The sequence below is a fragment of the Trichechus manatus genome, unplaced genomic scaffold, assembly GCF_000243295.1.
Source record: "Trichechus manatus latirostris isolate Lorelei unplaced genomic scaffold, TriManLat1.0 scaffold00061, whole genome shotgun sequence".
Classification (NCBI taxonomy): Eukaryota; Metazoa; Chordata; class Mammalia; order Sirenia; family Trichechidae; genus Trichechus; species Trichechus manatus.
The window spans coordinates 669,026-681,108 of record NW_004443997.1 but is presented as its reverse complement, the minus strand read 5'-3'; the positions used below and the strand labels follow the sequence as shown (position 1 = coordinate 681,108).

The following is a 12,083-nucleotide window of genomic DNA, read 5'->3' as shown; positions in this document are numbered from 1 at the left end:
TTTCCTTGTATCCTGTTCTCTTCATTCTCCCTTGCTCCCGAAGGGGTGAGACCAGTGGAATATCTCAGATGGCTGCTCACAGGCTTTTAAGACCCCAGACGCTACTCACCAAGATAGAATGTAGAACATTGTCTTTATAAACTGTGTTGTGCCAATTGAGCTAGATGTTCCCTGAGATCATACACATACTTATTTTAAAGAATTCAACCAATAATGTAAAACTCAAAGAAAAGAATGCAAAATCACCTAAAATTTCACAACTAGAAATAATCATCATCTTCAACAGGGGAACATCTTTCAAGACATCTAGATACTCAAACTTGATTTTATTCAAACTACTTTTAAAATATTAACCATTTCCTAGTAGCACCCTGAGAAAAGTTACAAAATATTAACAGTATAGAAAAACAATATAAATACTATTTACTTAGGTGTCTAAGTGGTCCCTCTAAGGTTTTGTCTTTAAGATCCCTCCAAAACAGTTAATATGACTGATTCAGTCATACTGCTAGTTATAAATAAAATAAATCCACCAAACTAGCTACTCTTTGTATATTACATGGCTCTGCTATCTATCTCAGCACATGTAATATTGTAATTATTTAAAAAGTGACCGTCTATTAGATTGTGACCTCCTTGAGAGGAGGAATAACATCTTACTCTCATTTTTATCTCGTCTAGTGCCTAGGCACAATGGCACAGATTAAATAGTCAACATATGAAGAATGAATGAATAAAAAAATAGTAATCGTTAACACTTAACATACTGCTTATTATGTGCCAGGCACTATTCTAAACATTTTAGATCAGTAGTTCTCAAAGTATGGTTCCTGGACCAGCAGTATCAGCAGCACCTGCAATTTGCTTAAAACGCAAATTCTAAGGCACCACCCCAGACCTGTTGCATCAGAAATTCTGGGGTGGGGCCCAGCAATCTGCGTTTTAATATCCTTCAGGTGATTCTGATACAAACTAATGTTTGAGAACCACTGGTTTAGATTATTACCTTACTTATTTCTCAAACAACCCACTTTATATGTAAAGAAACTGAGGTACCGAGAGGTAGGTTACTTGCGCAAAGTCACAGAGGTATTAAGTGTCCGACTAGGAATCACCTCAGACTGACTCTTTTTCTTCTTCTTTTTTTTAAATTGTACTCTAGATGAAGGTTCACAGAACAAACTAGCTTCTCATTAAACAGTTAGTACACTATCGTTTTATGACATTGGTTAACAATACTCTCCCTTCTCGACCCTGGGTTCCCTATTACCAGATTTCCTGTCCCCTCTTGCCTTTTAGTCCTTGCCCCTGGGCTGCTGTACCCCTTCAGTCTTGCCTTGTCCTATGGGCCTGTCTAATCCTTGGCTAAAAGATGAACCTCAGGAGTAATTTCACTACTGAACTAAAACGGTGTCCAGGGGGAGACTGTCTGACTCTTAAGCACTGTACTGTCTACCCCTCAATGATGGAAACTCAGGAGTTGGTGCTAAATGAGTGGATGAAGAAGAACAAATGGGTACTATTCTATATGCCTGAAGTGGTCTTCTCCCCCTTGCAACCTGTCCAAATACTAAGGGCCTTCAAACCTCAAAAGTCATTTTTGCCCAAAGATTTTCCTCATACCTCTAGTTGGTTATAACTCCTTCTTTTCCATGCCTCCCATTGCACCCGATCAATATCTTTCCTTTGGCATGCATCACTTCCTAACAAGTATGATGGTTATTTATGGATGTGGTGGTAGTCAAAATATCTCTTGATTTTTTACATAAAAATATCAAACTGATAAGGAAATATCAATATTTAACAGCCCAATATGGCACATGTACTGGCTGACCGATCAAAAAGATGCTGATCTAGCCCTTTAGTTGCTGGATTGTGATGAGGTCGGGGAAGAAAAGACACTGGGGGGCATGGGGAGGATGGTGGAGAAAGGGTCACTTGGGGTCTCAGAAAAGTGGTCATTTACTAGCCAGTACACAACTATTTCAATATTTGAACAACAGGTACAGCTGGGCCAGTGTCTAACAGCTGATCATCAGCCCTGCTATAAATATCTCTTATCTCTCACTATAACGTTATGGTTTATAAGTTCTCTGTGTGCACAATCCTATATCTGTTTTATCTTTGTATCCTTCAGGCCCCCAGGTCAGTGCTGAATAAATAAGAAGTAATAACTATTCAATAAAAAAGAAACATGAATGTATTAGATAATCCAATCGTAAGGCTCATTCAACGCAAGATTTCTTAAAAGAATAGGAATTGGGAAAGAGTGAAAAGAAGATAGGGAAATGGAAAAAAAGCAGTGGCAGAAATTTCATTTATATACATTGTGTCTCTTCAACTAGAACTACAACCTTTATTTTTACATCCTTTATAGCTGTCTTGGGCAGCATGAAAGATCAGATGCACTTAAAATTTTTAAAAATCAAGCTACAATACCAGCCATTTTGAGGAAACAGGTTACACACAAGCATCAAACATAGTTATCAAAATAACTAAGATGGCACAAAAACCAATTTATTCTAGTCCATTTTTTCCTTTCATATCTGAAAATTGAATCACCACTATTTTGAACATGTTCAATGTACTAAATGCCAGATTCTTGCCTCCCCTGTCCCACATCCTGTGGATTTCTTCCAGTGAATTCAGAGGAAATTCTGTGATCAAAAAGATATGAGTATGTAAAAGAGAAAAAGGAGGGTTTCACTTCTAATTGATGTAAATGAGATATCAACAGACAACAAAAAATCAAATAATAACATAAAATAAAAGGAAACCAGCTCATGAATGCAAATGTAGGCACTGGTATACTGTTAAACACAACAACAAAATAAAAGTCTAAACTTTTTTTAAGTGATAAGAGATGAGTCTTTGATCCTGGTGTAAATTTTAAAAATTCTTACGTATTTCTTTTCCAAAGCATCAAAACAACCTTGAATCCTGTCAAGAAATAAATGTTTAATGTCAATTTGGAGCAGTTGCAAAGCCAAAAAAAAAAAATTCCAAGTACCGAATTCATTTACGTGTTTTGCTTTGAAGTACATTAAATTGATAACCATTTTATATTTCCCATTTAATAATTTATTTAAAATCCCCAGCATGTTTTAATATGTTAATAAAACTTTATAATAGTCAAGCAATTTTGAAGTAGGGAACCACATCTTATTTTTCTTTTTGGCTCCCATAAGTTTTGGCTCAGTGACATGCACACAATGATTAATCAAATTTTGATTGACAGTTTTCTTTCTTTATGCAAGTCCATTTTCTTTCAAGTTCAAAACAAAATCAGTATCTTAATATTAAATAATTGTTACAAATTTCTAGGAAATTAGAAAAGGAAAGAAAAATGGTTTTAAGGAAATGGTCTACCAAATAAAAGTCTTATGGGTAAATTCAGCCATAATAAAAATAATATTCAACTTTTCTGAAATTCCAATTACTTACCATTTAATAATATGCAGTGACCCAGGACATTTTTTATCTTCTCGGAGGATTTTTAAACTGAGGTCTACAAAAAATAGAAACACAGTCTACATTCATCTACTTAATAACTGCTGGGCTGAAATTGCCCAAGCTAAATAAGGGTATTTTCTTTAACTTTTATTTATATAACTTATTTAGTTCTGCAGCTTCTACAAGCATTTTGAATCTCAAAATATCTACTTTAAAAATAAACTTTATGTAAATAAGTAGCTCAGTTCCAATTTTGATTATGCTTTAGCAATCTCCTCCTTCTACAAGGTAGCACAGCTGAGTTGTTTGCAAAATCAGTTGTGCCACTTTTCTGCTTCTGTTGAATTCGAAGCAAGACTAAGGTAGTATTGAGACCACCTCTGATGACCCATTTAAAACATACACTTCAACCTCAGTCATTTCTTTAATATTTCTCTCCCTCTCAATAACAAAAAGAGAAAGAAAATTTTTTCAGTGGATTGTCCTCAAATTTTTATTTCTATCTGAAACTCAACTACCTTTCCATACTTAGGGAAGAACAGGAATACCGTATTAAAAGAGTTTTGGTTTAGATCATTCCAAAATCAATCACTGATTCATGCTTGACTTTAATGAGTCATTTCACCTTTTCACATTATTTTCCTATCCTAAAATTAATGTCACCTCTACCTCTAATGAGGGGTATGAAAATTGTTTCATGTCGGTATAACATTTAGAGATTACCAGAAAGAGTGTGACATAGGAGTACTGAGCATTTTTATGATGTATATGACTTGAAGTACAAACATTGAGAGGGAGAGTTACACCATAATTGTCACACAAAAAAATAAAGCTATAAGGACTAGTACTACCCCCATGCCTAGGGCAGTGATTCGCACACAGTTTAAGTGCTTAATTACCCAAAGTATGTCCTTCTCCAATTATATGTTCCAAACAAGAGGAAAAACCCTCAACTATTTCCTACATATAAACACATTCACTATTACAGATTTATTAGACCAAAAGAGGTCATAATACAAATGAGGCTGCCATGATTGCAAATCTTGTGCTTACATGTTTATAGAACACATGCATTTTATTGCTGTTAATGCACAGAATCAAATGTTTCTTAAGAAAACTAAATTGGAATGAAGCCAAAGTATATCATTAAATACAGATGTGAGAAATTTAAAGTTAGACTTCGAAAAATAACATCATACAAAGAAGCTTGTAACTCTTATCTAAATGACAGTTCCCATTTTAGTGACAAATCAACAAGATTTTCTGAATTGTTATCACGATTCAGCTTTTCATGCAAATAGTAAGAGTTTGAAAAATTGAAGTAATTAGATAGAAACAGAGTCCCAGAGGCATTTGTCTTTGAATACAAGAGAAGAAAAGGAGTCAGAAACAATGTGTAATATAAGGAGAGGAGATCATAAATTTAAGGGCACAAGAAACAAAGGGAAGAAAAGTAGAAGAACATTGGGCAGTTGAGAGAACAGAGCTCATTTGAATAATAATTTTCTAAATATCTCTGCTAATCAACAAATGGGTTTAGCGTGAGTATGCTTTTTTTTTCCCAGCATATTTATGTGTTAACCAGAAGAGTTTTTTGTCTTTTTTTTTTTTAACCTGGCTCCACTGAACCTCTTCAGTGCCAAACCAAACCAAAACCCACTGCCATCGAGTCAATTCTGACTCATAGCGTCCCTATAGGACAGAGCAGAACTGCCCCATAGGGTTCCTAAGGCTGTAAATCTTCAAGGAAGGGCACTGTCACATCTTTCTCCCATGGAGCTGCTGGGGGGCTTGAACTGCCGCCTTTCAGTTAGCAGCCAAGCTCTTAACCACTGTGCCACCAGGGCTCCTTCAATGCTGAAGTATGCCTCAAAAAACAAATTCAATTGAAACACAAAACAGTGCAAATCTACGGCATCCAAATAGATTTTGATTTCACTGCTGCTTTTGTAGGTATTGTTTAGGATTACTGGGCTTGTCTGTACATATTTCTTTTTTCCGTAACCTGTCATTTGGTATCTAGCCAGGAACTAATGGTTCCTATTGGTGAAACCACAAAACATGGGATAGTGAAATTAAAATGGAAAAGGAATTAGCAAATTGGTCTTGAAGAACAGGCCCATGACTTGGAATCAGCACACTCTGAGAAGTGAAAGGTTTACTCCTGCCAAATAAAGGGCTACAACAGCCAAAGTAACCATTTAGTTAAAGTTTACCATCTAAATGGCGTTCTCCATAAGAGCTCTCTGGAAATAGGCCCCTTAGATATGTTATACATGAGATAGAAGTAGCAAAAAGTTTCTTCACCATTATCAATGACTCATGCTCATTAGTGATTTGAGATGGGAAAACTGTTTCCTAGAAAAAAACAAAGGTGAAAAAGATTAGTATTCTTTAATATACTCAGCCCATCACATCAGATTTCAAGTCTGATACCTTTATAGGTAATCAAAAGGAAATAGGGCTTTGAACACTGTATTAAATTAAATCTCCACAGGCGAGCCGGGCAGAAAGGTGGAGACAATTACCCAAGTAATTCAGATCTAATATACTTTATTTCACAACAATGCATGGATTTGAGGAAAACCTGGAGTTTTACTATGATTTGTAATTTCCTTCCCTCTCACACACTCCTCAGACTCCAGTGCAATCTGGTTTTTACCCCTTCCTTTCTACGCTATTCTCTCCAAAGTCACCAAGTACATACTAATTGCCAAAGTCACTGACTTCTCAGTCCTGTTTGACTTTTCTGCAGTGTATAAAACCGTCACCCACTCTTCCTGAAAAACTCTTCTTTCTCAGTTGCCATAATACTATTTTCTTGTGGTTTTTCACCTATCCCTCCACATCTATCTCAGTCTCTTTTATGTTTTCCAACTGCCCTGCCTTTTAAATGTTGGTCCTACCCCAGGATTCTATCTTTTAGTTCTTTTCTCTTTTTATAACTCTCTCTTCCCAGGTAATCTCATATATACTCACAATTTCAGCTACAACCTATACAGACAGGACTTCAAGACCTGGTTTCTGTTCTGAGCCACACTTCCGTATTTCTAACTATTTTCTGAACATCTGTACCTAGACAACTTTGTAAATCCCTCAAATTCAGTTTCTCTCTACATCCCCTGGCTGAAACCTGATCCCAAGTTTAACTCTCAGACAAGTTAGCCAGCATCCACTCCAGTCAACCAAGCTAGAAGCAGAATCATTTTTGGATTCTCTCACTCCTTCACACCCCAAATCCAATCACTAAATTCTAGCAATTTTCTCTGAAAGAGTTCTCAGATCTGTTTTCTTCTTTCCATTCTCACTGCCACTACCTTGGCTGAGGACCTAATCACTTCTCCCCTTTATTACTGCAGTAAGTAGCCCCTAATCACCTTGCCAACAGTTCCTTTCACTCAATCTGTCCTCCATATTGCAATCAGAACTAACTCTAAAGACTACAAATCTTATGACACTCCCCATGTTCATGTAGGATAGAGTTAAAACACCTTAGCGTAGCATTTAAGAACCATCAAAATCTTATCCTTGCCTAGCTCTCCTGCCTCATCTCCTACCCCTTCCTCTCTGTGCCTACTCCCTGCTCCTCTGCCATGCACCCTACTCTCTAACCATATGGAACTACTATTCATCTACTATTCTATACTATATATTTCCATACTTCTGTGCTTTTGCTTTAAGCTAGTGTTCTTCAGAATGCTAAGGTTTTACAAAATGTCAGATAATGTTCTACAAAAAGTATCAATGCTAGCAACATTATCCTTACAAATTATATACGTACATGTTTGCAGATGACATATTAAACAAATTTATATAGTTTTTCTTACATGATAGAATAGTCTGTCTTAGGAAACACGGCCATATGAGGAATAATATAAGAAAGCAACTGATGCATGAATATGTGACTTGTGCTTCAGTATGTATGCAGAGTCTACCAAGTATCAGTCATCTGGAGTTCCAGTCAATATGGTGCCTTAGATACATGCACCCTAACAACCCATGACAACAAAGACTCAAGAAACTAAGTAAAACATATACAAAAAACAACCTAGGATCCCAGAACATCAGAGAGTTCAAGAAATAGAGTGAGCACTGATTGGAAGGAGAGGCAGAATGAGTCCAGTGGGAAAACAGAGATTTGAGGATCAACTGCAACCTGTGTGCCAGCACAGAGCAGCATGGCCATTTTGGGATGGCGTCAAACAACGACCCAGAGTGAGGAACCCAGGAAAGCAACCACAAAGAGAGCACAGCTGGTGGCAGAGATTCTGCACAAACAACCATGGAAAGAAACAACAAGTTGGGCAACTGTGGCCAGGGATGGGGAATTCATGAGGGGGGAAAGCTATGAAAGCAGGGAACCACAGAAAAGTGCCTCTAGAGCAAATAAAACAGACTGAGTCATTAGAGCCTTAGAAAAGGAGAAAAGTGTAGACAGGAGATACATATTTGTGGAGGAATAGAGGGGAGGAACAGAGGGGCAGGTATGAGCTCCACCCCTCTGGCAAGCGCAAGAAAGGAGGGAGCTGAGAATTACTGCAGGGATTGCTTGCCAGCCATTTAAACGGGAGCCACCCAGCAAAAAGTCAATCCACAGAATAACTAGAGCTCCCCCTCCCCCACTCCAGAACCGGTCAGTGCAAGAAGTCACCCCACCTGCCATCTGCTTTAGCACGGACCCCGAGGCACAGGGGACTGAGCCAAGGCACATAAGCCTGGTCATGCTCACCACCCCTGTCCTGAGGCACAAGAGTCCTGCCCAGACACACGCAAGCCCAGCCACACCCACCACCCCCTCCCTGGGACAAAAGAGGCCCTAGCAGATGAGTTCAAGCCTGGCCACGCCCACCACCCCTCCCTGAGGTGCAGGAACCCTGAACCTGCTCTGACCACCCCCAAGCCACCCCACCTGCCCGGCATGTGTTCCCACCACCAGACTGGCAATTGGAGGCGCGAGACCCTGCCCAGTGACCAGCAGAGCGAGTTCCCATGCCATCCACCTGGTGGCCAGTGACCCATGCACGCTCACCCTGACCAGCTGGTTGCCTGGCCATTCTAAAGCAAAAGAGAAAAAACAAAGCTCTGGGTACATTAAAACAAAAAAACAAACAAACAAACAAAAAAACCATATAATCAATAAAGAAATACATAAATAAATTAACACCTTAACACCTCAGGGAAGGCGGCAGACAATAATAAATCATATGAAGAAACAGTATTAGATGGCTCAAACAAATGACCAAAATAAAGGGGCAGAAAACCTTCCTGAGGAAGAAATGGTCTAATAGAATTACCTGATAAGTAATTCAAAAGACTTATATATAGAATCCTCAAAAATATCAAGGAAAACACAGACAAAACCCTAGAAGAATTCAGGAAAACAATACAAGAACAAAATGATAAAATAAATAGACAATTAGAGATCATACAAAAACAATAACTAGAAATCCAGAAGATTTACAATAAAATATCAGAAATAGATACCTCAACAGAGAGACAGAGAAGTAGAACTGAATCAATGGAAGAAAGAATCAGCAGAATAGAGGAAAATCCCTTGCTACTAATTTGTTTGAGGAACAATCAGAAAAAAGAATGAAGAAAACCTAAGAGTTACGTGGGACACTGTCAAGAGGAATAATTTACATGTAATAGGAATTCCAGAACAGGAGGAGAAAAAAAAAGTACAGACAGAATTTTTGAAGATTTACTGGCAGAAAATTTCCCTAATATCATGAAAGACAAGAAGGTTTCCATCCAAGAAACTCAGCAAACCCTGTAAAGGAGAGGCCCCAAAAGAAAGTCACCAAGATATATCATAATCAAATTTTCCAAAACCAAAGACAAAGGAAGAATGCTGAGAGCAGCTTGTGAAAAACAAAATGTCACCTACAAAAGGGCATCAATAAGACTAAGCATTGCTCTCTCAACAGAAACCATGCAGACAAGAAAGCAATTGGATGACATATATAAAACCCTGAAAGAAAAGAAATGCCAACCAAAAATCAAAGCAAACTTGTCTTTCAAATACAATGGCAAAACTAGGACATTCCCAGATAAACAGAAATTAAGGGAACTTGTAAAAACCACACCAACCTTACAAGAAATATTAAAGGGAGTCCTTTGGACCAAAGACATCAGACAACAACCTGAGAATAAGATACACAACACCATGACCTAGACAACAACCCAGATAAAAAATTCTGAAAAGTAAAATAAAGATGCAAAACTGAAAACATGGAACCAAAGATGTCAATCTGTAAATGATGACAACTTCAAAACAAAAAGGGGGAATAAACGGTGTAGCTATAGAATTTCCATAAGGAGATGAAGTCAAGGTGATATCAAGACATGAGACACTATTTTAAACCTGTGAAGATAAAAGTAAATTTCAGAGTAACCACAAAGAAAATTAATAAATCAATTTATTCACCAAAATAAAGAAAAATAAAAAAAGATTCAATAAACACAAAATCAACAACAACAAAGGATATGAAAAGAAAATCGATAAACACAAAGAACTCAGCACAGAAAATTAAGTGGAACAAAGAAACCATTAACACTACACACACACACCCACACACACACACACGAAACATAACAAAATGGCAGCAGGAAATTCACACCTATTGCTAATGGTAATCACACTGAATGCAAATGGTTTAAATGCGCCAGTCAAGAGACAGAGATGGGCAGAATGGATTGAAAAAAAAAAAAAGATCCATCAATATGTTGACTACAAGAGACACACCTCAGACACAAAGACACAAATAGGTTAAAAATCAAAGGATGGAAAAAAATATATATCAAACAAACAGTAACCAAAAGACAGCAGGAGTGGCAAAATAATCTCAGATGAAATAGACTTTAAGTCAAAATCATTATAAGAGACAAAAAAGGGCATTATATAATGATTAAAGGGTCAATCCACCAAGAGGACTTAACCACAATAAATATTTACACACCCAATGACAGAGCTCTAAAATATATAAAACAAACTATAACAGAATTAAAAAAAGAAATATATAGTTCTACAATAATAATAGGAGACTTTAACACACCGCTTTCAACGATGGACAGAACCACCAGAAAGAAACTCAACAAAGATACAGAAGATCTAAACAACACAACCAACTCAACCCCATAGACATACACAGCACACACTACCCAACAGCAGCACAGTACACATTCTCCCCCAATGCACATGATCATTCTCCAGAATAGACTGTATTTTAGGCAACAAAGTAAGCCTCAATAAATTCAAAAACATAAAAATAATAAAACCATCTTCTCTGATCATAATGCTGTAAAACTAGAAATAAATAACAGAAAGAACAAGGAAAAAATTAAATACATGGAAACTGAATAACGCCTTACTTAAAAACTACTGGGTAACAGAAGAAATTCGCAGTGAAATTAAAAAGTTCTTAGAATCAAATGAGAATAAAAACACAACATACCAAAACCTTTGGGACACAGCAAAAGTGGTGCTCAAAGGAGAATCTATAGCAATAAATGCACACATCAAAAAAGAAGAAAGGGGCAAAATCAAAGTTTAACCCTACACCTTGACCAAGCAGAAAAGGAGCAGCAAAAGAAGCCCACAATCACCAGGAAAAGGAAATAATAAAGATCAGAGCAGAAATAAACGAAACAAAAAATAGAAAAACAATAGAAAGAATCAACAAGACTAGAAGTTGGTTCTTTGAAAGGATCAAACTGGCAAAGGAAAAAAAAATGAGAAGTTGTAAATAACCAAAATAAGAAATGAGATGGGTGACATTACAACGGAACCGAGACAAAAATGATCATAACACAATATTATGAAAAACTGTACTCTAACAAACTTGAAAACCTAAAAGACATGGAAAAATTTCTAGAAACACACTACCTACCTAAACTAACACAAATACAGGTAGAAAATTTGAACACACCTATAACAAAAGAAGAAACTGAAGATATTATTAAAAAAACAAAAAACTCCCAACCAAAAAAAAAAAGCCCAGGCCAAGACAGCTTCACTAGAGAATTCTACCAAACATTAAAGGATGAGTTGCTACCAATTCTACTCAAACTATTCCAAAACATAGAAAAGGAAGGAATACTCCCCTAATTCATTCTATGAAGCCAGTACAACCCTGATACCAAAGCCAGGCAAAGACACCACTAAAAAAGAAAATTACAGACCAATATCCCTCATGAATATAGATGCAAAAAATTCTCAACAAAATTCTAGCCAACAGAATTCAGAAGCATATATATATATAAAAAAAACATGATCAAATAGGATTCACACCAGGGACACAAGGATGGTTCAACATCAGAAAAATCAATCAATGTAATTCACCACATAAACAGAAAAAGGAAAAGAATTACATGATCATCTCAATGCATGCAGAAAAAGCATTTAATAAAATCCAACACCTTTTCCTGATAAAAACTTCAGCAAAAATAGGAATAGAAGGGAAAATCCTCAATATAATTAAGGACATATATACAAAACCAACGGAGAAAGATTAAGAGCATTTCCCTTGGGAGTTCCGGCAAAATGGCGCTCTAGGCAGAAGCACCACGCCGTCCCTCCACAGCAAAGATCTGAAAAACTAAGCCAAACAGAGACTACAACAATCCTG

At 36.9% G+C, this 12,083-nt stretch overlaps 1 protein-coding gene across 4 annotated transcripts in view; it reads right to left on the bottom strand.

The window, feature by feature from the left end:
- Positions 1-12,083, bottom strand: part of HORMAD2 (HORMA domain containing 2) — a 125,036-nt gene that overhangs the window by 88,107 nt on the left and 24,846 nt on the right. For 3 of the 4 annotated variants that reach the window (XM_023733692.1, XM_023733694.1, XM_023733693.1), the window contains 3 exons: positions 5,670-5,811; positions 3,445-3,508; positions 2,904-2,940 (listed from right to left, as the gene is read on the bottom strand). In XM_023733692.1, the coding sequence (XP_023589460.1) occupies positions 2,904-2,940; positions 3,445-3,508; positions 5,670-5,811 (243 nt within the window). The remainder of the gene's footprint in view (positions 1-2,903; positions 2,941-3,444; positions 3,509-5,669; positions 5,812-12,083) is intronic. The other variant, XM_023733695.1, reaches the window with a different exon arrangement.